The sequence below is a fragment of the Morchella sextelata genome (genome assembly GCF_020137385.1).
Source record: "Morchella sextelata strain SCLS chromosome Unknown scls_25, whole genome shotgun sequence".
NCBI lineage: Eukaryota > Fungi > Ascomycota > Pezizomycetes > Pezizales > Morchellaceae > Morchella > Morchella sextelata.
Genome location: NW_025408640.1, coordinates 1,150,513 through 1,177,967, shown reverse-complemented (window position 1 = coordinate 1,177,967; position 27,455 = coordinate 1,150,513). Strand labels below are relative to the sequence as shown.

The 27,455-nt window shown below is 46.7% G+C and overlaps 2 protein-coding genes across 2 annotated transcripts; one reads left to right on the top strand and one right to left on the bottom strand.

The window, feature by feature from the left end:
* Window positions 1-6,802: 6,802 nt before the first annotated feature.
* Window positions 6,803-11,142, top strand: H6S33_008233 (uncharacterized protein; the record flags this gene model as incomplete). The annotated part of the gene is made up of 5 exons (XM_044839597.1): window positions 6,803-6,905; window positions 6,960-7,912; window positions 8,013-9,719; window positions 9,786-10,541; window positions 10,603-11,142. Coding segments are annotated over 5 exons (4,059 nt in total), but the record flags the coding sequence as incomplete, so codon positions are not given.
* An 11,583-nt stretch (window positions 11,143-22,725) lies between these two features.
* On the bottom strand, window positions 22,726-25,912 carry H6S33_008232 (uncharacterized protein; the record flags this gene model as incomplete). The annotated part of the gene is made up of 7 exons (XM_044839596.1): window positions 22,726-23,308; window positions 23,387-23,679; window positions 23,797-24,381; window positions 24,440-24,548; window positions 24,622-25,162; window positions 25,219-25,569; window positions 25,672-25,912. The coding sequence occupies 7 exons, from the start codon at window positions 25,910-25,912 to the stop codon at window positions 22,726-22,728; spliced, it is 2,703 nt and encodes a 900-aa protein (XP_044688423.1).
* Between the last annotated feature and the right edge of the window lie 1,543 nt (window positions 25,913-27,455).

The following is a 27,455-nucleotide window of genomic DNA, read 5'->3' as shown; positions in this document are numbered from 1 at the left end:
CGGTATATACAGACCCCGAACCATGCCAGTGTGGTATGGAAAACTCAGCGAAACACACACTTATGGAATGCCCAGCGTGGGCTCGAATCCGCGCCCCTCTGATAGAAAAGATCCCCGGAGCGATGACCTGGGAAAACTGGATGTTTACAAACTTGAAAACGGGCCTTATCTTACAATTTGCAAAAAACTCTCAACTCTCGAAGTGGTACGAGTCAGCGGAAGCGGAGGCGGACCTAGAAGAGGGGATGGAAGAAAATGATTAGGGACGGGATTAGGAAAGGGTGGTTTCCTTTGTACCTTTTTATCTTTGGTTTTACTTCGTTTTGATGGATCCAGCGCCTGAGTTCGCTGAGATATGTTATTTCTCCTTGTCGTTGGGTTGTTTCTGGTTGAGTGTCGTTCCGGAATTTCCTTATTCTTGTTGATGTTTGTTCGTGTTCGCTTTTGTTCGTGTTTGTTTGTTTGTGTTTGATTGTTTTCTTTCCTTTTGTCCTTTTGTTTGGTTCGTGTTTTAGGCGGTCGGGTCGGCGTGCGATAAGTCTTGTACTTCAAAACAATATAAGTTTCTTCTTCTTCTTCTTCTGTATTCTCCTTGCTCGCTAAGGCTCGCAAAACTTCCTGATATCAAACCTCGCTTTAAAAACACTTTATTTTACTCCTCTCGGTTTACCCTGGTATACCACACCAGGCTGAGCCACTTCGTCCCCGATCGTACGGTCGCGTTTTGTTGTTCCAAGCGAAAGAAACCCACGAAAACTGGCTTCCAGCGAAGAATTCTCTAGTCTTGACCTCCCGAAGGGAAGGAAAAGAAACCTATCCGAAACATCACTCTACGCCGCCAGAAGAACTGGACACTCAATTATGTCGCAGCAAGCCTCGCTCCAGTCCTTTTTTACCCAGTCTTCCCAGCCTTCCCAGCAAGGGACAGCCCCCTCGCAGAACAGGAACACTCAGGTTCCCGACCCAACCCCATCCGGAGCTCAGGAACAAGAATTCTCCTCGACCTTTGCAACAGAATCCGACTACAACGACCCCTACCAACCGAGAGTCGACTACCTCTACCCGAGTATTGTCCCCCAGGACACTCACACCCAGACGGACCTGAATTACATTACCTGGGCTATTAGACATGCCACCAGCCGAATCTGCCCACCCACCGACAGGATTGAAACCCTCGAAGAGCAAACGACCACACTCCGGAGAACAGTGGATACACTGAGGCACCAAATCGAGGCGCAGACAACTATGATCACCAGTATGCATTCGGCGATCCATCTTCTCCTCAACAAACAGCCACAACCGCAGCAACCGCAACAACCACAACAAAACCAACAACAGCAACAACAGCAACAACAGCGAAAACAACAACCGCAGGGACAGAGAATGCCCCCTCCAGCGGTCCCCCAAATAATTCCCCAAGCAGCGCCTCAGGCAGCCCCTCAGGCCCCCCCACCCGCACCCCCCCAACAAGCCCCACCCCGTGGATGGAAAGCAGGCACCTGGGCCGCCGTGGCCTCGGCACCCGGTCCTGCCCAAGGAAACTTCCAAGTTGTCGAGAGGAAAAAGAAGTCCGCAAAGCCGAAAGCGGACCCCATCTTTAAACCAGAGTACACCAAAATCAACAGGGAGATCATTGTTGAAACCACTGCCCCATCCGACGTCAACCCCTCTGAGATCAGGACCCTAGTCAATGCAAGGATTCAGGACGAGTCCTGCCATTTCATTTCAGCAAGAAGAACATCCAAAGACAACTTCATCCTGGAAACAAAGTTCGTCACCCCTGCAACAAAGGCAATGGAATATGCCAAAGAAATCGAGGAGGCCCTCCTCACCCTACAGGTACCGGTCGCTGTCATCCGCGCAAACTCTAAATGGTCAAAGTTTCTCCTCCATGGAATTCCCACAACGGTCGGGGAGGGCATCGAGGCGGGACAATTGGTAGCATCAGAAATCAGAAGCAACTATGGAGAGAACTTCCAACTTGCACAGATTCCCCGCTGGATCTCCAGAGCAGAGACTCGAATGGAGAAAACCCACTCATCAATGGTCATTGCGCTCCCAGGACAAATTACAATGGAAACACTAGGGGTTAAATTCCTATCTCTCTTCAACCGAAGCTGCCATATCGAGGCCTTCCTTCCAACCTTCCCGGATACTCAGTGTGCAAAGTGCCTCGAGTACGGCCACCGCCAAGAGAAATGTAAAAACAATGGGAAATGCGGCCACTGCGCCGGAGATCATCTTACCAGTTTCCACCCATGCAATCAATGCCAGGGAGGACATAGATGCACCCACACTCCAATCAGATGTCTGAACTGTAAAGGAGCTCATAAGGCCTCCGACCCAGCATGCCCCGAGAGAGCCAAGCGCCGATTCCTCAATAAAGGGAAGGAAAATGCCCCACCCACTCAAGACCCACCGGCCGCACCCGTCCAAGAGCTGCTTCCAATAGTTCAAGTACCAGCCACCGCCCCAGTCGGAGCCACACCCGTTCCCGAAGATGACCAACCCATGACAAATAATGCTTAGGCCTCGAACCACCGCGCTCGCACACCAACTCAATTGTGCACGGAGCGAACTTATTACCAAGGCGGCGGTAGAAGAAGCGGAAACAGACTCTAGTATTTATTTCCTATTATTACAAGAACCATGGACCTCAGCAGAGGGATACCCACCAGAATCAAATCTCTTTTATATTTTTACGGCCAGCAACACCAATACAAAATGTGCAACATACGTCCGCAAACATGCCAATCTCAAACCAAAACACCACTACACACACGATAATTTCATAGTATCGGTTACGGTAGAAATTCAAACCAAAAAAACCCAAATCCTAAACATATACTCCCCAGGCCGAAGTGGCCCCTTCGCCCAAATAGCAAGTACAATCCAAACCCTTGATAACTGTCTAGTAATGGGAGACTTCAACTGCCACCATCAGATGTGGTACGGAGTAAATTCACATGAGTACAGAAACAACATCCGAGCAGACCGGGTCAACGGCGCACGGTTAAAACGATGGATAACCCGAGAGAAATTGACCCTCCTGAACGAACCAGGCGTCTTTACGCACTTCCCCAGAGACAGAGGGAAAAGGCCCACAACCATCGACCTTGCATTTGTAAAAGGCCCAATACTCGACCACAACCTACGATGGAGTACTGAACCCTACGGAGCGGGCTCAGACCACGGAAGAACCTCCGTCCACTTACACCTGGAAAAACCACCTTTTGTACCAAGACGAATGTGGCGACAAACAGACTGGAAGCTATTGGAGAACCACATGTCAAACATCTCCATCCCTGCAGAGGCATGGGAAACCAAGGAACATACGGAACAAACTGTCGATTTCTTCCTAGAACTGGTTAGGTCAACAGTCAGCATAGTAACACCACTCTCGAAGGAGGGGGTAAGAGCCAACTCCTGGTGGTCAGATGAGATGAAACAGATGAAGGCAAGGGTAAATGCAGCAGAAAGGAAGGCGAGAAATACAAGGAAATCTAATCACGTGGAGGAACACCGGAAGGCTTGCAGAGAATGGACAGCCATGATCCGGAAAGCAAAAGCGGACCAGCGGGAAAAGACGATGAACGAGGCGAAAGGTAGTGAAGTCTGGAGAATCCTAAGCGCAGGAAAGAGACGAGACACAATCATACCAACCATACAAGGTGAAGAAACGTTTGCGGGGAAGTGTCAAGCTCTAAGAGCCCAACTCTTCCCCTCGAAACGGACGTCCCCCGACCATCCCCCCTTGAACATTAGACCCCCCTCTTTTGACCTCAGCAACACCTTCGACATAGTCACCCCCGAAGAACTTAACAGAGCAATCGACTCCTGCCCGGCGCACTCGGCGACCGGCCCGGATGGCATCCCTTATACCTTTATCAAAGCTATAGTCAAAGCAAATACAACTCTAATCCAAGACATGTTCTCCGCTATGCTCCGGCACGGTGTACATCCAGCGGAATGGAAAATAGCTAAGTGTATCCCGATCCCGAAACCCGGTAAAGCAAATTACCATGAAGCAAAAGCCTACCGGCCCATTTCCCTTCTACAATGTTTCAGCAAAATCCTGGAGAAGATAGTGGCCCAGAGACTCTGCACCGCTGGAGAAATCCTAGGCACACTCTCAGCAAACCAATTCGGAGGAAGACCAACCATCTCGGCGATTGATGCCCTCCTGAGAACCTTGACACCAATACAACAAAACCTACTACTAAAAAACAGTACCGGAATCGCCCGGCGAGATAGACCAGCGATCCTAACCAATGACATCCAAGGAGCATTCAATTGTGTCGATCACCTACTCCTCGCGGAAATCATGCACCAACAAAAATTCCCCACCTATCTGACAGAATGGTGTAAGGAATTCAACACCGGCAGAAAACTACAGTTCCAATTCAACCATGAGCTAGAGGAACCACAGCCCTATGATTCCGGAGTGCCGCAAGGTAGCCCCATGTCTCCGGTACTATTCATGATCTACGCCGGAGTAATTCTGGACCCAACTAGCAGCCCAAAAGAGATGGACACAACTTACATTGATGACGATGCGCTAGTGCAAATATCCAAAACACCAGGCTTTATAATCAAGAGAATGGAGGAACGAATGAGAGAGAGACTAATTAAAGCTGAGCCACTCCAAATCAAATACGACCCGGACAAATCCGACCTGATCTTCTTCCGGCCCACCACATCATCCACACAACAACCACGACTTCCAGTCAAAGTGAACAACATCAATATATACCCCAAAGAGAGGCTGAAATACGTAGGAGTCTGGATAGATCCAACCCTCTCCTTCCGGCCCCATATCGAAGCAGCAATCGCAAAAGGCCTAAAAGCCCTCCACCAAATCCGAAACACCGCCCGCCTGCCAGGGATAACAGTCAAGACAGTTCATCACCTAATAATACAGGGCTTCCTTCCAAGCCTGCTCTACGGATCTGAGGCTTGGTGGACTGGCGCAGACCACATCATTAGATCGCTAGAACCACTATACAACGAAGCTGCCCGGATCATCACGGGCCTACCTTGATGGACCAAGAGAGCTAAACTCCTCCGAGAAGCAGGACTACCCCCCCTAGAACACCTCCTAACATATCGCTCAAGAAAGTACGGAACCAGAATACTCTGCACCGAGGCAACCCACCCTAACAATGAATCCCTAATCGAGCTCCTCCCATACAGAGAAGCAAACATCAAAGGGACAGGTCTACACCGAATCGCTTCCCTCTTACTCCCATATCAAACCCCCGGAAATGCGAGAGACAAGTGGAATCAAAACAAACTACTACGCGACCACCTGTTGGAAGAATGGAATACACAACCAATACTGGACTACCATCATCGGGGGGATTTCCGCCCCCCTTCCAAGATTGCGAAACTCACCCTAACGGAAGCGAAAAAAGTTTTTCGAATCCGGTGCCAAACTACCCGAATCGATAAACACGCGGTATATACAGACCCCGAACCATGCCAGTGTGGTATGGAAAACTCAGCGAAACACACACTTATGGAATGCCCAGCGTGGGCTCGAATCCGCGCCCCTCTGATAGAAAAGATCCCCGGAGCGATGACCTGGGAAAACTGGATGTTTACAAACTTGAAAACGGACCTTATCTTACAATTTGCAAAAAACTCTCAACTCTCGAAGTGGTACGAGTCAGCGGAAGCGGAGGCGGACCTAGAAGAGGGGATGGAAGAAAATGATTAGGGACGGATTAGGAAAGGGTGGTTTCCTTTGTATCTTTTTATCTTTGGTTTTACTTCGTTTTGATGGATCCAGCGCCTGAGTTCGCTGAGATATGTTATTTCTCCTTGTCGTTGGGTTGTTTCTGGTTGAGTGTCGTTCCGGAATTTCCTTATTCTTGTTGATGTTTGTTCGTGTTCGCTTTTGTTCGTGTTTGTTTGTTTGTGTTTGATTGTTTTCTTTCCTTTTGTCCTTTTGTTTGGTTCGTGTTTTAGGCGGTCGGGTCGGCGTGCGATAAGTCTTGTACTTCAAAGCAATATAAGTTTCTTCTTCTTCTTCTTCTGTATTCTCCCGGCGCGCTAAGGCTCGCAAAACTTCCTGACAATAAACCTCGCTTCAAAACATTTTATTATTCCTCTTGGTTTACCCTGGTATACCATACCAGGCTGAGCCACTTCGTCCCTGACCGTACGGTCGCGTTTGTTGTTCTAGGCGAAAGAAACCCTACCAAAACTGGGTTCTAGCGAAGAATTCTCCAGCCTTGACCTCCCGAAAGGAAGGAAAAGAAACTTATCCGAAAAATCAATCTACGCCGCCAGAAGAACTGGATACTCAGTCATGTCGCAGCAGGCTTCACTCCAGTCTTTTTTCACCCAGTCTTCCCCACAAGGGACAGCCCCCCCACAGAACAGGAACACCCAGGACCCCGATCCAACCCCATCCGGAGCACAGGAACAGGAATTTTCCTCGACCTTCGCAACAGAATCCGACTATAACGACCCCTACCAACTGAGAATCGAGTACCTCTATCCGAGTACTGTCCCCCACACTACCCACACCCAGACAGACCTAAATTACATCACCTGGGCCATTAGACATGCAACCAGCCGGATCTGCCCTCCCTCCGACAGGATTGAAATCCTCGAAGAGCAATCGATCACACTCCGGAGAACAGTGGAAACAGTGAAACATCAAATCGAGGCACAGACAAACATGATCACCAACATGCATTCGGCGATCCATTCCCTCCTCAACAAACAACCACAACCGCAGCAACCACAACAACAACAACAACCGCAATAAGCGCAACAACCACAACAACCACAGAGACAGAGAAAGGCCCCTCCAGCTGCCCCTCCTGCAGCTCCCCAAACTGTCTTCCAAGCAGCGCCACAGGCAGCTCCTCAAGCACCACCACAAGCCCCATCTCGTGGATGAAAAGCAGGCACCTGGGCAGCCGTGGCAGCTGCCGACCCTGCCCAAGGGAAATTCCAGGTTGTCGAGAAAAGAAAGAAGCCCGCAAAGCCAAAAGCGGACCCCCTCTTTAAACCAGAATATACCAAAATCAACAGAGAAATTATTGTTGAAACCACCGCCCCATCTGACGCCAACCCCTCCGAGATCAGCACCCTTGTCAACGCAAGAATTCAGGACGAATCTTGCCACTTTATCTCAGCAAGAAGAACACCCAAAGACAATTTCATCCTGGAAACAAAATTCATCACCCCGGCAACAAAGGCAATGGAATATACCAAAGAAATCGAAGAGGCCCTCCTCACCCTTCAAGTACCGGTCGTTAATATCCGCGCAAACTCTAAATGGTCAAAGTTCCTTCTCCACGGAATCCCCACAACGATCGGGGAGGGCATCGAGGCAGGACAATTGGTAGCATCTGAAATCAGAAGCAACTATGGAGAGGAATTCCAACTTGCCCAGGTTCCCCGCTGGATCTCCAGAGCAGAGACTCGAATGGAAAAAACCCACTCATCAATGGTCATTGCGCTCCCAGGACAAATCACTACGGAAACACTAGGAGTCAAATTCCTATCCCTCTTCAACCGAAGATGCCATATCGAGGCTTTCCTCCCAACCTTCCCAGACACCCAGTGTGCGAAATGCCTAGAATACGGCCACCGCCAGGAGAAATGCAAAAACAACGGGAAATGCGGCCATTGCGCCGGAGATCACCTCACCAGCTTCCACTCATGCAATGAATGCCAGGGAGGATACAAATGCACCCACACCCCAATCAGATGCCTGAACTGCAAAGGAATCCATAAGGCCTCCGACCCAGCATGCCCCGAAAGAGTCAAACGCCGATTCCTCAACAAAGGAAAGGAAAACGCCCTACCCGCCCAAGACCCACCTGCCGCACCCGCCCAAGAGTTACTGCCAATAATTCAAGTACCAGCTACCGCCCCGGTCGAAGTCGCACCCGTTCCCGAAGACGACCAACACATGACAAATAATGCTTAGGCCCCGAACCACCACGCTCGCACACCAACTTAATTGTGCACGGAGTGAACTAACCACCAAGGCGGCGGTGGAGGAAGCGGAAACAGATTCTAACATATTTTTTCTACTATTACAAGAACCATGGATCTCAACAGAGGGATACCCACCAGAATCAAACCTCTTTTACCTTTTTACAGCCAGCAATACCAATACAAAATGCGCAACATACGTCCGCAAACATTCCAACCTCAAACCAAAACACCACTACACATATGATAACTTCATAGTATCGATTACGGTAGAAATCCAGAACAAGAAAACCCAAATCCTAAACATATACTCCCCAGGCCGAAGTGGCCCCTTCGCCCAAATAGCAAGTACAATCCAAACCCTTGACAATTGCCTAGTAATGGGAGACTTCAACTGCCACCATCAAATGTGGTACGGAGTAAATTCACATGAATACAGAAACAACATTCGAGCAGACCGCGTCAATGGTGCTCGGCTAAAACAATGGATAACGCGACAGAAATTGACCCTCCTGAATGAACCAGGAGTCTACACGCATTTCCCCAGAGACAGAGGGAAAAGGCCCACAATCATCGACCTCACGTTCGTAAAAGGCCCGATACTTGACCACAACCTACGATGGAGCACTGAACCCTACGGAGCGGGCTCAGACCACGGGAGAACCTCTGTCCATCTACACTTGGAAAAACCACCCTTTGTACCAAGACGAATGTGGCGACAAACAGACTGGAAGCTATTGGATAACCACATATCAAACCTTTCCCTCCCCGCAGAGGCATGGGAGACCAAGGAACACACGGAACAAACGGTTGAATTCTTCCTAGAGCTGGTCAAGTCAACAATCAACATAGTTACGCCACTCTCGAAGGAGGGGGTAAGAGCTAACTCCTGGTGGTCAGACAAACTGAAACAAATGAAGGCAAAAGTAAACTCGGCAGGAAGGAAGGCGAGAAATACAAAGAACCCAAACCATGTGGAGGAACACCGGAAGGCATGCAGAGAATGGACAGTCATGATCCGGAAGGCAAAAGCAGACCAGCGGGAAAAGACGATGAACGAAGCGAAAGGTAGTGAGGTCTGGAGAGTCCTTAATGCAGGAAGGAGAAGAGACACAATCATACCAACCATACAAGGTGAAGAAACGTTTGCGGGGAAGTGCCAAGCTCTAAGAGCCCAACTTTTCCCCTCAAAACGGACGCCCCCCGATCATCCCCCCCTAAACATTAGACCCCCCTCTTTTGACCTAAGCAACACTTTCGACATAGTTACCCCTGAAGAACTCAAGAAAGCAATCGACTCCTGCCCAGCGCATTCGGTGACCGGCCCGGATGGCATTCCCTACACCTTTATCAAAGCAATAGTTAAAGCGAACACAACTCTAATCCAAGACATGGTCTCCGCTATGCTTCGGCACGGAGTACATCCAGCGGAATGGAAAATAGCAAAGTGCATCCCGATCCCGAAACCCGGCAAGGCAAACTATCACGAAGCAAAAGCATATCGGCCCATCTCCCTCCTACAATGCTTCAGCAAAATCCTGGAGAAAATAGTGGCTCAAAGACTCTGCATCTCCGGAGAAATCCTATGCACACTCTCAGCGAATCAATTTGGAGGAAGACCAACCATCTCAGCAGTCGACGCCCTCTTAAGAACCCAAACACCAATCCAACAAAACCTATTACTGAAAAACAGCACCGGAGTCGCCCGGCGGGACAGACCAGCGATCCTAACCAACGACATCCAGGGAGCATTTAACTGTGTAGATCACCTACTCCTCGCAGAAATCATGCACCAGCAAAAATTCCCCACCTACCTAACAGAATAGTGCAAGGAATTCAACACCGGCAGAAAACTACAGTTCCAATTCAACCAGGAGCTAGAGGAACCACAGCCCTATGATTCCGGAGTGCCGCAAGGTAGCCCCATGTCCCCGGTACTATTCATGATTTATGCCGGAGTAATCCTGGACCCAACACACAGCCCGAAAGAGATGGACACTACATACATCGATGATGATGCGCTGGTGCAAATATCCAAAACACCAGGCTTCATAATTAAAAGAATGGAGAAACGTATGAGAGAAAGACTAATAAAAGCCGAGCCACTCCAAATTAAATACGATCTGGATAAATCCGACCTGATCTTCTTCCGCCCCACCACATCATCCATACAACAACCACGACTTCCAGTCAAAATCAATAATACCGCTATATACCCCAAAGAGAGGCTGAAATATGTAGGAGTCTGGATAGATCCGACCCTCTCCTTCCGGCCCCATGTCGAAGCAGCGATTGCTAAAGGCCTGAAAGCCCTCCACCAAATCCGAAACACTGCCCGCCTGCCAGGCATAACAGTTAAGACAGTGCACCACCTAATAACACAAGGCTTCCTTCCAAGCCTGCTCTACGGATCCGAGGCTTGGTGGACTGGCGCAGACCACATTATAAGATCCCTCGAACCACTATACAATGAAGCGGCCCGGGTCATCACCGGCCTACCACGATGGACCAAGAGAGCTAAACTCCTCCGAGAAGCAGGCCTACCCCCCCCTAGAACATCTCCTGACATATCGCTCAAGAAAGTACGGAACCAGAATACTCTGCACCGACGCAACCCACCCCAACAATGAATCCCTGATCGAGCTCCTCCCATACAGAGAAGCAAATATCAAAGGAACAGGCCTACACCGAATCGCCTCCCTCTTACTCCCATATCAAACCCCCGGAAATGCGAGAGACAAGTGGAATCAAAATAAACTACTACGCGACCACCTATTGGAAGAATGGAATACACAACCAATACCGAAATATCACCACCGGGGGGAATTCCGCCCCCCTCCCAAGATTGCGAAACTCACCCTTACGGAAGCAAAAAAAGTATTTCGAATCCGGTGCCAAACCACCCGAATCGACAAACACGCAATATATACAGACCCCGAACCATGCCAGTGTGGTATGGAAAACTCAGCGAAACATACACTTATGGAATGCCCAGCATGGGCTCGAATCCGCGCCTCTTTGATAGAGAAGATCCCAGGAGCGATGACCTGGGGAAACTGGATGTTTACAAACCTGAGAACGGATCTTATCCTACAATTTGCAAAAAAATCTCAACTCTCGAAATGGTACGAGTCGGCGGAGGCGGAGGCGGACCTGGAAGAGGGGATGGAAGAAAATGATTAGGGACGGGATTAGGAAGGGCAGTTTTCTCTTACCTTTTAATTTTGGTTTTATTTTTTTTTTTTTTTTTTTTTACTTTGTTTTGATGGATCTAGCGCCCGAGTCCGCTGAGATAAGTTATTTCTCCTTGTCGTTGGGTTTTCTGGTTGAGTGTCGTTCCGGAATCTCCTTATTTTTGCTTGCGTTTGTTTGTGTTTGTTTTGTTTTTGTTTGTTTGTGTTTGTTGTTTTTTTTCCCTTTCTTTTTGTTTTTGTCCGGTTCGTGTTTTAGGCGGTTGGTTCGGCGTGCGATAAGTCTTGTACTTCAAAGCAATATAAGCTTCTTCTTCTTCTTCTGTATTCTACTCCACGAATATTATTCTTGTTCTACGCTACGTCATAGGGTTCAGTTTGGTTATCAGACCCAAACAGAGCCGCCCCATAGTCCATAGTCACGAACATCTTCTACTACGTCTTCGTCTCGGTTGTATTCCTTGGCACTATAGTCCATCATCCATAGACCCACGTTATAGTGAGGTTGAGGTTGCAGTTACCCTACTGCTAAGCCTGTTCCACTTTGTGATTGCTTGGCGCATTTTACAAATTAAAATAACGAATTTCAACCTTGAATAATTTTTAACCAGGTGAGATATCAAAAATCTGGTTGGTAAAATTCTCCTTCATTACTAATACTTCAATTTTACCAACCGGATTTTTCATAATTTGTTTTGTCGGAATGTTATTCAATCTCGACCTCGCCCCAATTTTTTGACTACCTTTATGATTGGATGCACCATAGAAGGAAAAAGATTAAAGTTGCTGAGAAAAGTCGAACTGCATCTATTTTAATCCATGTCATGCTCTTTAAATTCATATACCTGTTGATGGGCCACTTAGGCCCAGCCCAGGCGTTTGTTAAATGGCTGGGCTAGGCTAGGCCGCGGCTTTGATGTGCTAGACAAGGCTGGGCTGGGGTATTTTGCGGGCCAGATGAGCCCATTGGCAGGCCTCCTGTCGATCAAGCTTCAGTATAAGCAAAGCGTGAATGGCGTGGCAGGTGCGGGCGAGAAATGCTATTCTTCAGATGGTTAAGTAGTCGGAAATGAGATAGATGATGTCAGGGGGTAGTGACAATAGCGGGCAAGGTGGTGAGGATGACATATTGGTCGTTAACTTTGAACGGATGATATATCTGGTTCAACGGGGCTCTGAAGTGGATGTTTCTAGTGCCAACGCAACACGATGACTAATCTAATATGTTCTCAAGGGGGCGAGTAGCGAGTATTCCGCAGGGTACGAAGGGTGTAGTAGGGGTCGGTGTGGGAACTCGCAATATGGGTCCGAAGGCACTCTGGCATCGGTAAGGGTCAACGGAACAAGGGGAAGCGAAGCGGTGGTCTTCTTGAGTAAAGAAGAGGAAGATAATATTGTATAGTAATAGACAGCGTAGATACAGAAGACGTTGCGTAATAAAAGAAAGAAAAGAAGAAGAACAAGAAACGAAGACGAAACCTCCTTAATATACCCAAGGAAATCCTAGCGATGACAAATACAAAGTGACTCACACGCTTACAACCCACAGAACTCGATAGAATCAAATAGAACCCTTCTGACTAATCAAACTCCTCGTAACCCAATGTATTCACCAGTCGATCCATGAAATATATACTGGGGTATAGCGAAAAGTGATCAGAATCTGATAAGACAAATACACGTATTCACCGCAACATTCACTTATCAGTTTCTGATCTCTTACCCTCAAAACCCGGTACTGTCATACCCATGTCTCAAAAGTATGTGAGACATTTAGAGGCGGATTGATTGGTTGGTTTGCACTATTTGAGACACTGTTCGAGACATTATCAGGGTTAGGGATTTTGAATAAGCATCACCCATCCTGAGCAGCCAGCGCGACTAAAGGATACATCTAACGGGGACTATGGGCGTAGGGACTATGAAGCCAAGGAATACAACCGAGGCGAAGACGTGGACGTAGGAAGTTCGTGGACTATGGACTATGGGGCCGAAGGGTACACCTAAGGCAAGAACGGAGACTGTGGACTATGGACTATGGATGGTTGTACCTGGTCTAGTATACCGGGTAAACCCTATGACGTAGCGCGAACCAAATAGTATTCGTGACTGTAAAGTACAGAGGTTGCATAAAGAGAAAAGAGAAAGAAAGAGAAACAAGAAATCACGAGACAACGCCCCCCTTATATATCCATACCCTATCCCAATGCTGACTCATACCCTCGCGTAACAGAAACAAATAGAACATAATAGAAACCCACTTCACTAAACCCAACCACACTGCATAATCCTTCTCCCTTGTACCCAGACAACTCACATAGCCAATCCGTCTAGCTGCCGTTACAGACCACTCCCCCCTCTACGGCCTACCTCCTGGTAGGCTTAGGCTTCCGTGGATATCGTTCGTGAAATCGTTTGACAATATCAGGCGAGTGTTCGACATCCGACAATGGCTGCCACGAAGCTTCGTCATAACCGGCATACTTAACCAAGTATTCAAATCTTCCTCGACGATCCCTGGAATCCAAAATATTCTCGACTTCCCACTCCTCCTGTCCTTCAACTTCGACCGGTGGTGGTGGTAACTGTTGTTGTCCTGGTAGGGGATCAATGGCTTCCGGCGACAGTAACGAAACATGAAATACAGGGTGGACCTTCATAGAACGAGGAAGTTCTAATTCATAGGCATAGGGATTGACAATTCGTTTAATAACATATGGCCCAATACGCTTCCAATCGAGTTTCTTCGAGGGTCGTTTGGTAAGGACATGGCGGGTGGATAGGAAAACCTTATCTCCCACACGATAGTGAGGAGCGGGAGCCCGACTGGTATTGGCCGACTCTTCTTGAATCCTTTGCGCTCGGAACAACTCATCTCGTAGAAAATCTAATACCTCCTTCATCTCCCGTGCGATACCATTAGCCTGATCCTCTGCTGTCGTCCTACCATGTTCCAAAGGACCGAACGTCATTCTTGGATTTCGTCCTGAATTGGCAAAGAAAGGAGATATCTTTGTTGTTTCTGAAGTGTGATTGTTGGTCGCAAATTCAGCCATTGGTAACCATCGAGTCCAGTCATCTTGTTGATAGGAAACATAACTCCGAAGGTACTGTTCCATCACGGCATTAATCCTTTCCGTCTGCCCATCCGTCTGAGGGTGGAACGCAGTAGAAAACTTTGGTGATATTTCCAGACGGTCGCAAAGAGACCTCCAGAATTCCGCAACGAATTGTGTCCCTCGATCGGATACCATAGTGTCGGGTAACCCATGTAATTTCCAAACATTGTCAATATACAGTCTCGCTACTTCCCTTGAATCCGCCTCCTTTGTTGTTGGTATTAGGTGTCGCATCTTAGTTAACCTATCCACCACGACCAAGATTGCATTGTATCCATCGCTCTCTGGGAGGTCGGTAACAAAATCCATTGACACATCTGTCCATGGTCCATCGGGTATTGGCATAGGTCGAAGTACCCCATAAGGTGCATTGCGTGGTGCCTTGCTCCGGGCACACACACTGCAATTCCTAACGTACTGGTCGACATATTTTCGCATCTGTGGCCAGTAGTACTCTCGATTCAGGAGTTCCAAAGTCTTCGCTCTACCTGGATGGCCTGCCGATGGTTTGTCATGATGTTCCTTTAGGAGTCTTAGCCGAAGGTCGTCGACATCCGGTACATAGAGTGCGCCACGGTAAAGTAGCCGACCGTTATTATCTTCCGTACATTCGGCAAGCGAGATCTTATTCGAGTGACGGACGCCGTTCCGAAGCATCGCGAGTACTTTGTTCGGGAAACTGTCAACTTGGTAAGCATTTAAAAACAACTCTTCTACAGTGGACATTCCTTCAGCGGATTCATTTGAAAAAGAACCCGCGAACAAACTTAGCTTTGCATCTAAATTTTTTCGCTTCAACACCACTTGACTCTGATGGGTCAACCGCTCATCCCCTTCTTTAGGCAGGTCACGCGACCTCCTAGTCAATGCATCTGGTTTCGCCCCTTGTTTTCCTGGTCTAAATTGAATGACGAAATCGAAACGTGAAAGAAATTCCGACCAACGGGCTTGTCGACGGTTTAATAACTTTGTTGACATGAAATATTCAAGGTTCCGATGGTCGCTCAGAACTTCAATTGGGAATTGTGCCCCCTCTAAATGATGTCGCCATTCCTCAAAACATCGTACGATCGCCAGGAGTTCTTTGTCATAGATCTCATAGTTACATTCCGCAGGGGAATGTTTCTTAGAGAAGAAAGCGACTGGATGTAGAATTCCTTCGTTGTCACGTTGGGACAGGATTCCAGCAGAAACATAGTCGGATGCATCGGTTTCTACCACGATTTTCCGATCCGGATCAAAATGCATTAGTATGGGTGCCGTTATGAACATCTTCTTCAATATCTGGAATGCCTCCTCCCTCTCATCCGTCCATTCAAATTTAATATTTTTCTTGGTCAAAGCCGTAAGCGGAGCAACAATCCTTGAATATCCTAAAATAAACCGTCGATAGAAATTCGCAAATCCCAAAAATACTTGAACATCATGAAGGTTCCTTGGTGTAGACCACTCCAAAACATCGACAACTTTCTTCGGATCCATTCGATTCCCATCCGGGGTGAGAATCAAACCAAGATACTTTGTTTCTTGAACCATAAACTCACACTTCTCAGGTTTAAGATGGACATGATTCTCATCAAGTACCTTCAAAACCTTTTGAATGTGTTCCTTGTGTTCCGATAGAGTTTCGGAATAAATCAGGATATCGTCCAAATACGCCGTTACAAATTGGTCGAGGTAGGGGCGTAGAATATCATTAATCCAATGTTGAAAGGTGGCGGGGGCGTTGGCTAATCCAAACGGCATTACTGTATACTCGAAATGTCCATATCGAGTTCTAAATGCCGTTTTCCATTCGTCTCCCTCCGCTACCCTGATCTGATTGTATCCCCAACGTAGATCCAACTTGGTATAGTACTGTGCCTTCGAAAGTTTAGCCAAAGTTTCCTTTAACAGTGGTAACGGGTACCGATTTTTGACTGTGATCGCATTGAGACCTCGGTAATCCACACATAGCCGGAGAGTCCCATCACTTTTCTTTACGAATAGTATAGGTGCTCCTGCCGGTGATTCACTAGCTCTGATAAATCCCTTTGGTAGATTTTCATCGAGGTATTCCCGTAGCGCTTTTAATTCAATCTGGGACAGGCCGTATATTGGCCCATATGGAGGTCGTTTACCTTCCTCCAATACGATCTCAATATCATGGGACTGTCGATGTGGCGGCAGGACAGAAGCATCATATTCTTGGAACATGTGGAGACGATGGTGGAACTCCTTTGGTACTAGTTGCTTGACGTTGACGGTGGATTTCTCAACTGCTGAAACGACAATAGTATGATGTTCTGGTAGAGGGATCGATATTCCATGGACAGTGACTGCAGTTTCATTGAGTGAACAGTGTTTAATACAGTCCCGAGAATCAAAAACAAGTAGATTATCCTTTGGCCGAATGGTGACATCGTGCCGTCGCATCCACGGTATTCCCATCACGATCGGATAATGTCCCAACTTTGTAACGAAACATGAAGCAATTTCTCGGTGGCCATGAATATCTAGTGAAACATCGACAATGTGGGTAATTTCTCCTGACTGGATAGGTCTTCCATCCATAACATCTACCTGGCGAGGTTTCCTAAGAGGGGTCATTGCAAGATTATTGTAACGTACGAAAGATTCATCGATAAAAGCATATCCTGATGCTCCAGTATCAATGAGAGCGTAGGTGGGAATGAAGGAGTCGGAATTCTGAGAGACCGAACAGGTAACAACAAGAGAGTCTTCGGACATCTTATCCTCAGACACAGCAGCAGCAGGGAGAACAGAAACAGGTGGCGGGGCTGGCCCCTTTGGTTTGCCATTTTTTACCAAAGGGGCTGACCTTTTAGCGCCGGCTTTGGGGACACATTTTCAATTGGCCTTTCTCGCCAATTACTAATGGTACGGGGATCCTGAGAGCGAGGGGACAGATAGCGAGACTTGGAGACATGGCGAGGTTTAACTGTAGCGGCAGAGACGGAGATACGAGAACGAAGACCGGCAATAGTGGCATTGGCTTGGGCTTCCCAGGCTTTTGCAGCAGAGATGATGTGAAGAATTTCGTCTTCAGCATCGGCGAGGTTCTCGTCGGCAATGGCGAGACTTTCCTGGTGTAGGGCGAGACGATACCGAAGTTCTTCTTCTTCGGCCTTTGATTCTTCGAGCTCGCCCTTGAGAGCAACGATAACTTCATCGCGGCCCTGGATAGTCTCGGTAAAGTCTTCCTGGCATTCGGACAAGGTTTGCAATAGATCGGCAGCCTTTTCGTCAGCTGCTTCGAGTTCCTTGGTGAGATCGATAATGACCTCTTCTTGAGCCGTGTTGATAACGGGTTCGGGGATTTCGGAAGGCTTGGTGAAAGCCTCCAAACATTCAGCAATGAGATTATGGGCCTCGGTAAGTTCATCACCGAAGTCTATATCCGCTGGGAGAGGACCATATATGGTCAAAAATTCTGAAAGACGCTGCAACAACGTATCTTGAGTGATGTCGGACATGGTCGCGACCAGAGCTAAGCGAGGCGGTGTTGTATTGGTTGGCTGTAGAGGATGCAACCTAAGTCTAACGGGGACTATGGGCGTAGGGACTATGAAGCCAAGGAATACAACCGAGGCGAAGACGTGGACGTAGGAAGTTCGTGGACTATGGACTATGGGGCCGAAGGGTACACCTAAGGCAAGAACGGAGACTGTGGACTATGGACTATGGATGGTTGTACCTGGTCTAGTATACCGGGTAAACCCTATGACGTAGCGCGAACCAAATAGTATTCGTGACTGTAAAGTACAGAGGTTGCATAAAGAGAAAAGAGAAAGAAAGAGAAACAAGAAATCACGAGACAACGCCCCCCTTATATATCCATACCCTATCCCAATGCTGACTCATACCCTCGCGTAACAGAAACAAATAGAACATAATAGAAACCCACTTCACTAAACCCAACCACACTGCATAATCCTTCTCCCTTGTACCCAGACAACTCACATAGCCAATCCGTCTAGCTGCCGTTACAATACATTATTGAGTATATTATGAATATTAAGAAAGAGTGCAGTGGCTGGGAGGAGGTGAAACCTCCCAAAAAACTGGGGCGGATTGAAGAATTCTTGGAAAATTGAATATCAAGCAGAAGAGTGAATTGGCTGGGAGGAGGGGAATTCTCCCAAAACTATGGGAGACCGAAGCACTTACCTCCCTACAGAAATCTACAACTCGTGATCGTGAGGTGGCCTACTGCTAGTATATATATGTACTTGTACAAGCCTTTTCTACACCGCCACCTCTACAGCAGCCCCACCATCTCCACATCCCCCGCTTCATACCTCATTTTTATAATACCTTTTTACCTCTTTCCAGCTCAATAAGTACCTCTAGCAGGCCAGCAGTCATGATGTTATAGGAATTACGGGATGCTGTGCAAAAAGTAAGCACAGTGAGGAAAACGAGTTACGGGCAGTGATGGAAGTACAGTCGGGTAATGAAGGGATGAGCATAGAAAGGTATCGAGTACTGGAGAAGCACGTGTTGCGACCAAACTAGTATTAGGCTATTGTGACAGCACGCTTACTATTAGAGTGACTTACCTAGAATAGAGTAGGAGTGGGGCTTACAGCTATTGGCTATTCTACTTCGGGAAGTAGGTATAGGACTATTTTGGTCCGACCGCCCCCACTGGCATGCCTTCGAGAACTCAGCGAAATCGTTTCATTGGGTGAAGGGAAGATGGATCAGGATTAGTTATAGGATTTCATTATGTTCGCTTGATATTTCTTTAATTGTGGTTGCTGGGGTTAGTCATCAGGTTTCTTTTTGGGATTTATATCTGGAGCTTCGTCCCATCTCTCTGTACTTCTCTTTCTTTCTTCTTCACGCAACGTCTTCATTCTGTTTGTTAGCACTATATTCTATTTTCGATCGGTACTCAGTCCGGTCCCCCGTCCAAGTCCATAAACGTATCCGAGTCCATACTAGCCTCGATACTTACCCTAGAATCCCGTCGGAGAACCCTGCCTCTTTAGAAGGACAATAGTAAGATACAGCTCGGTTACTAGCATTTGCAAGTTCAAGGTTACATGTCAGAATGTAACGGCGTAGTGCGAGTAAGGAAGAAGTTCGGGAAGGAGAGTGATTAGTAATCGGGAGTTCGTTTGTTGTTTCTCTTTTAGGATTTCGATAGTATTTGGGTTTTCCTTCTATGAGTTTCTATTACACGAATTAGTCATCAGGTTTTGGAAGCTATATATTGTTGTAGTTTCTCTTTGTACTTTCTTTCTTTTCTCCTTATCCGAACTTCCTGTTATATAGGAATATATTGTATTTTCTGTCTTCGAACCTTTACGAATCCAAGTCGTTTAACCGCTCGGTTGTGCCCCTTGGTCCCAGTCCTAGTCTTGCTCTCACTTAACGTAACGTGAAGCGTTTGATCCTGTTCTTGTTCATTTTCTTCGATATTCTATCATTAGGAAACTTCGTCTAGTATCAATCGGTATCAAGCCCGATAACTCCGAACCCTGAACCTCGTCATAGTCTTCCCGAGTCGGCCCATAATACGGAATTAGGCGTGAGAACAGGACTATTCGGGGGCGCTTTTCTGTCCGGTTTATCTTTAGGTCGATTGCATTATTCTACTAGCATTATCTTGTTAGTACTAGAAAGCGGGGCTTCGCAAAGGTTCCAACATGTATAAATAGGAGACAGTTCTGCCTCGACTTAGTGGTATCATCAGCCATCAAGCAAGTGGAATCCGGTCTACAATATTAAACCGTTTGAAAGCTACAGAACTATCGCTTTGCATGGGCATTTCCCCAAACACATGATGGTTGGAGCAAAAGAAGCTTTCCCAGTAGAGCTCCTTGATGTTTCGCCGAGAAATCGTGTTTCGAAACAGTTGTGATGATTTTCCCTATTCGAAGATGTTAGAGCTAATCAATTCAACAGAAATGTGAGGGGTTGTGACAATTTGTTGATGAATTCATTTCACAGCTATAAATAATGAAGTACTTGTAACCAACAGCAAAGAAGACTGAGCTCGAGGGAATACGCAATCTCTTGGCATGTTGTTTGCAATATGGTTTTTTACAATCGTAGTTGCCAAGCTCAAAACGATTGCAATTGAGTCACAACACGAATCAAAACGAGCGGTTACCTGATCACATGATTTGGTAAGTTGATATAGGGGTATTACTTTAGACACTGTCTGATAGCTTAATCCAAATAGTCCAGATTTATTAAATTTCGACCGCCCACTGTTAGGGGTGGTAGCACTCGAGTGTGCAAGGAGAAGTGTCGATCCATGTTCATCCCGCTGGTTATGTGCCAATGCGTAATATCTGCTTGACGCCTGTGACATAGGCGGCTATGGGCATGGGGCCACGGGAGGATATATAAGGCCTAAATGTTTCGGTAGTAAAGCAATTAAATAAGCAGTTCGTTTTCTATTTTATCAATCACCACTAGGTCAAAGCACAGATTGAAAAGTACTCTCAGCCTTTTACATTATTATAGTTTCATATGATACTTACTGCAAAACTGCTCCGGTTCAAGGCGTCCTCAGCCACAGGCGTCCCCAGCCATACGCGAGGGGGATATTGATAACGTCTTGGCGTCTTGGCAGTCGTCGTTCTTTCATTCCCATGAGTACCGAGAATCTGATAAGATAAACATCCATCCAATTTTTTCCAATGCAAGACCTATCTTATCAGATCTCCTTAGCCCTGGCACCCAAGTGCTTCGCCTATCCTAGCAGCGCCCTTGACCCTACTGGATGCCGTCGCAGGACATGTAACAGGCACTAACATGTATGAGTATTAACTGGTAGTGTAGAGTGGGTAGAGCGGCGAGACATGGTGCACCCTCCTGTCTTTTTTGTTAATTCGTACACGAGTTCTCGGCAAAGGTACTAGAGCAAACATACTAGTGGGAGATGACGTCGGGGCAATATCAAAACCTTAGCGAGTGATAAGCATTGCGAGTGGGAAACTGAAAGTAGAGCTTAATTGTACATTGGGGCTTGGTAGTTGAAATTTATTCACAGTATGAACAAATACACCCGCAAGGTCTTAACGGATGATGTTCTAGCCTGTACCAGCAACCTCGGAATACTAATTGGCTACCTTCCTCTTTCAGTATTCTTGAAACTATCACTGTCCGCCATTCAAGACCAGATTCAATTACTTACCCGGACCATTCCCTTTCCCGACGGAATATAAAAGTAGCAAGGTTGACACCTCCATTGTGGTAGTTAGCCCCCTGAATAACTAAATCCTCAAGCGTCTTCCTTGGATTCCTGACCTTACTGTTCAAAAATCCATAAACACAACTTGCTTCTTACGGGTTTTATCTTGCCCAATTAGACTCTTGCGCTTAGATTCAAGGCATAGCCGATTATCAAGTAATGTATCTGCTACACCATCATCGGAAAATTACAGAGAAAAAAGTACTCCCCCGGACCTAAGATAATACGTTTCAGGTTTAAATTCGTGTGAAGCACAGGAGGTAAAGGCCATCGCTGAATTGTTTGCTGAGGGTACTTGCGTTCCGAAAATCCATATATGAAACCCCATCTGTTAATATATCTTTAGGAACCAGGCCTTGACAAGAGTTTCCCCGAACCTCCAAGATTTTACCTCCCCCCAACTCTATCAAGAAAAATCTGGGTTGGGCCTAGCTTGTAATTAACTTAGTCCAATAACCCGGAGGAGAGAACGCCAAATCTTTCTAGAGTATAGCTTCAGTACGTTCCTTGTATCAAATCTGAAATGGAAACTGCTAATCTCGGGCCAGAGACAGTTTTCCGTGCTTCAAAAGACATTTCTTTAACATTGGTCTCGCTGTATTAGAATTCACTAGCCAGTAATCCGGTTCTTTAACTTTGGGCTCTATATGCCGAATGATTCTTGCAATCACAAACCTTTCACTTCTGGCCGTTTACCAGATTTTTGGTCCTCAAGCGAGGTCCATCCCAGAGAACAGACTCCTCCTATCTACTTCTATTTGTCTTGATGGGGCACTTCTACCCAATCAGATTTCGACTCAACAGAGTATTAACACTGATTTACACTCCTGCTTCTGTCCTTTCTCTCCCCATAGACTGCGACACGATGGCCCCTGACGAATTTTGTAGGGCTCACACCAACTACACTGCAGAGTCAATAATAGCACCAAAAGATGTGGCGCCGACCGATTTGGCCTTCACAAGGGTCACTGATATATATACCTATCACTAGGCGTGGTTTTGGACAGGTCATATGTGGCTTGGTTATATATTTTTACATCGTGTTGGTTTATGAAATTTAAACACGTCAATTCATTCTCTCTTATTTATATCAAGAGGTATTGCAAGAAATGTTAGATCCCAATATTGATATCTTCCAAGCCAGAAATGAAAAGGGAAGATAGTATAAAGTAAAGAGAAAATAGTACAGACTATTCATTCTCTTGGAAATCATAGAATCGCTGGCCAGTCCAGTATCTGGGCATCAATAAACCCGACTTTGAGCAATACACTCCTTGAGATACTCGCGCCGCGTCTGCTTTTCCGGCTCACCGGGGTAGCTGAACGGCCGGATATCAGGTTCGGGAACAGGAGTTTGATTCACCCTCAGATCAAAGAAAACGCTTCCCCCAAGAATCATGTTTCCTTCGGCAATTGGTTTTGCATCGCCGACTTGGGCAAGCCCAGGGCCCTCCGCGTTCACCTCGTTGGGATCAATGTAAATCAACACTTTGAAGCAATTTCGACTGTTGAAGAACTCTTTGTTCAGGTCCAGATCCATTGTCCTTCGAGCATTCAAAACAAATGCCAGCAGACCTCTTTCGAGGAGGTCTTTATCAAGCGTTTTCCCTACCTCCTCGAAAGACACACGATTTACAGATATCTGAGTGCTTGGTGAGGAGAGAAGCATGTGGTCTGCATGCATCTGGGCCGGAGTACCGTAGAGGTAAAAGGGTGTAAAGGCCAACTCGAAGCTTGCATCAAGAAACTTGTGATTTAGAGGACGCCGCTTGATAACCCTTGTCAGCGTGACTTGGACACCCTTAGCGATGATCAGTGTCTCGTCCCTAACACATGTATTATCGTCAGTCGGGAGTGCAGCTTGTTATATATCACCATCATCCGAGAGCATAGCGTTCGATTACCTTTCTTTACCGAGCCACTGAACTGTTGCCATAAAAGACTTTCCTTCTGCAACATTTATCATAGCCACTGGTTCATCACTGACGAGAATGATTGTTCGGTTCTCAGTATCTTCATTTCTGGCCTTGACATAGCTATCCATGTGCCCAGATGGGATATCCGCAGTTACAATGAGCTGTTCGCGGTGGCCGGCCATGTGGAAGAGATGTTGGTGCACAAGATGCAATATATCCGTGCCTTGCATGATGAATCGTTGAATATCAGGAAGGTCTGGTCGGTTGCGTTCTTGACGGACCTATGTATAGGCAAACAGTCAGCTCAGACTGGAATCCGCGTGGAAGATGGCAAATAAAAGGCTTTCCGAATCTTGAAGAGTATGATTGAAGTTTTTATTAAATACAAAGATTCTTACCTTCGCCTGCTCCTCCGCGACTCTCTCAAACTCCGCCATTACCTCCTTGAGAATAGTTCTCTGAAAGGTCAGGAACGGCGATGTCAAAACATTTCTCAAGATGTACAGGTCCTGAGGAAGCTCCCGTCGGGACTTGAAGTCGAGGCCAAGACGAGTCTTATAGTCCTCGGCGCATTTTCCATACTGAGAGTGATAGAACTCGGTGGATGAGATGAAGAACTTCGTCTCGTTAATTGGTGGAGCTGTCTCTCCCCCTACTCGGAGCCTGTCGACGATACATGCATTGTAAAAGTTTGCTTCTTCGACATCCTCGTTCCATTTTCCATCCTTATCTTTGAAGTTGCAAGCAAAGGAATTGATGACCATTTCGGACCCAATTTCCCTGAGAAGCTCCATTGCCTTTTCATCTTTGGAGAGATCCCAGTTCTCTTTATCGAGGATATTTTTGGAGATGTATTCCCTCTGTGCTTTGACAGCCTCACTACTTCCGTATCTCTTGACCGCTTTGCGATCCTCTGTCGGTAGCATGTTGAAGGGTACAACAACGAAGGTACCAGTTTCCATTGTGGCGAAATAGGCAGATATCTATCAACGGGTCCTCACGTTAGTCCCTCTTAAAAAGAAATGATAGTTAGTGAATTACCCTGGCGCTTGAGAAAACGGCTTCGCTTAGCAAGCTTCCATATCCGCTTTCATTCAGCTGAATAGAGCAATGCGCGACGTATGTAGCTGAGGCTGCAGCCCCGGGCTTGCTGTATTCATACGAGATAATCTTAGCGAGAGGTTTGGGCATCTTTCAGAATCGGAGCGATGTTGAGGACATACCTTCCTTCAATGCCATAGATACCAATATCTCCCATTCCGGCCCCCGAGATGTAAGGACTCGACCACGTGACTAAGAACCTCATTCTTTCATCACGATAGCATAGGGCTCCGGCTGGATAGGGAATGTAGCCAGTTTTGTGTGGGTCCAAGGTGACAGAGTTAACATGAGCCATTGCTCTCAAGTGTGTTTCAGTGTGATCCCTGAGTCTGAGAGCACCAACGTATTCTTGCTCATCGATAGGGCCTTTGTATGGTACACCCAACGGGGGTACCATAGTCTTGAAGTATCCACCCCAGTCAGCATCAACATGGATCAAGAATGACATACCCTCTGCCTGCAGGGTTTCACGCAGCTTCACAATGTCTTCCACTGGATCTACCGAGCCTTCCTCCGTTGAGCCGGTGACTGCAACTACAGTGTAGACAGCCTGCTGATCCTTCAAGCAGTCTCGAAGCTGCTTCTCGAGTGCGACCATATCAATCCGCGCTTGATTATCAATCGGGATGTTTTTCAGATTTCCGGATCCAATCCCGAGGACAGCTGTTATTAAATTAGCAAATGCTATCTCAGAAGGAAAGAGAAGTTAAATTACTAACCGGAGCCCTTAGGCCAACAGTAATGTCTTGTACTTGATACCATAACCTGAGCAGGTTTAATGATATTGAATTTAGCTTCAAGCGCCCCTCTCCCAATGGTTTGAATGCTGTATCGATCCATCACGTTATCGAGGAATGTTGATGTTATGAAAAACTCATCTCTAAATCTTTTGGGAATATCTAGAATTGTTTCCGGTTTGAGATTCTGAAGCTCCCAGGGCGTGAGAGACTGGAAAAGCTTCTTTTCACCGTCACAGGTTTCCACCTGAAAATTGGTAGCAACCTCGGTAGGGAGAGCATTCTCATCGATAGCCCATCGCAAGGAAAGTGGATAGAACTTGAGGTTACGAGCTAGAAGGACAAGAGGTAAGTAAGTTTGTTATAGTATTCGACGAATGTTCCTACTGACCAACCCTAGAGTAGATATCTGTTAATAAAGCTAAATATTATAACCTTCTGCACTTATGGAATCTTCGAGAACGTACCAAAGTGACTCAAGATTTGCTACAGTTCCGCCGGAAGTAATATGACCCCAAGCTACATTCTCCTGGGTTTGAGGGCCATCTCCGAGAGTTTGAAACCCAACTAGCCTGCAGAGATCCATCCCAACCTCCGACTCGAGCAAAGTTGTGAATGGGCTAGCCTCTGCAATGATGTTGTTCTGGTTACAGAGCATTCCGGTCAGGTAGCCCATGATGGCGGGCATGCAGGGCTCATGAACCATATGCGAAGTATATCTGGGTGACCAAAAAGGCCGCCTACACTGTCATTGGGCTGGAATAACTGTCTTCGGGATATATGCCCATCGATGACATAGTTGATGAGGTCTTTGAATTGACTGGCGTTCTCTGCCCTTGGTCCTAGAAACAATCCGCTGATGGCTTGATGCCGCGCGTTTACATTTGTATCCGAAGACATACTTGATGGCGGATTGCCGATGTGAAATCGATCAAGATACTTCTAATGACAGGTTACACTAGGTAAGGTAGCGAGGCGAGAAAATGAAGGGCACAATGGCAACTCTACTTGCGAGGAGAGTGAGAAGACTGATGAACGAAAGTTTCAGAGGTAGTCTGTTTGGGCGCATCGTGCTTTAAGGAGCCCAGCTTCGTAGAATAAAACATGGGGGTCGTGGGGTCCTCAATTCTGAGATCAATGTGCGGAATGCCTATTGCAGTAATGATTCTGCTCATTTTCACGTGTACTAAGAGTGGGTTAATTTTCAGGTCTACTCTACTCACCGGTTACACGACAGAACTTACGTAAATAGACGATTGTGTATGTAGGTTGTGGACCATGCACTCCCCGACCACATCCTCTATTAATAGCAGAATCCGGAAGGAGAAGCAAACCTTTAGATAGAAATATTACTTAGCTGCAGGCTTGGCAACGAGTAATTGCTTTTAAAGATCGCTCCACTCCGCAGAGAAACGGAGTATTAGCTGATCGAGCGGTGATTGAAGAAGAAAGTTCATGCAGAAGAAAAAACTTCATGCAGAAGAAAGGTTCATGCAAGCTCTGATGACAGCTTCAGTGGCCGAGGCATATTCCGGATAGCGCTTGATAGATTCCGAGCATCGGATTCACCTAAATATGATATATTAATACTTACATTCCGTGCTATTAGCAGAGGAGCTATGGCGCCAATTCTCATGTGATAATTATCAGATATATCTCAAGATCGATTTCGGCTGAGAATCAATCTCTTTCAAGGCGTCCGAACTTGGGACGAGTTTCTTTCCTAGACTCAGTATGTCTTTAGAAGGTTAAGTCTTCGTAGTCTTTTGGCGTTTCGGACACAACTGCTATTGCATGCCCTACAAAAAGATAGCCTTGGCGAGTTTTTTCTGTGTATGCAATAGCAGTTGCGTCCGGAAACGCCAAAAAACTACGAGTAGAGACATAATTGGTGTGCATGAGGTAATTGAGACAGAAGAGATCTTGCAGATGGGTACTCATATCGGGAGTTCTCCTCTATAAAACCTTTCGCATTGGCGGGGTATCTCTCTTTCACATGTTATTACTATCATATCAATTGTCAATCCAGGTCCTTATATCTGTGATCGACAATGTTTCTTTCGGTTCCAGCTTTCTTTCACAGATGGAAATCTAATTAGTATATACCTATCCCTTGGACGGATGAAAGTGGTCAAATTCGCGACCTGGACCGTGCACCATTTAGTAAGGGAATTGCCTTGCTTTTTACGGTTTATAACAACAACAGAGCCAATCAAGAA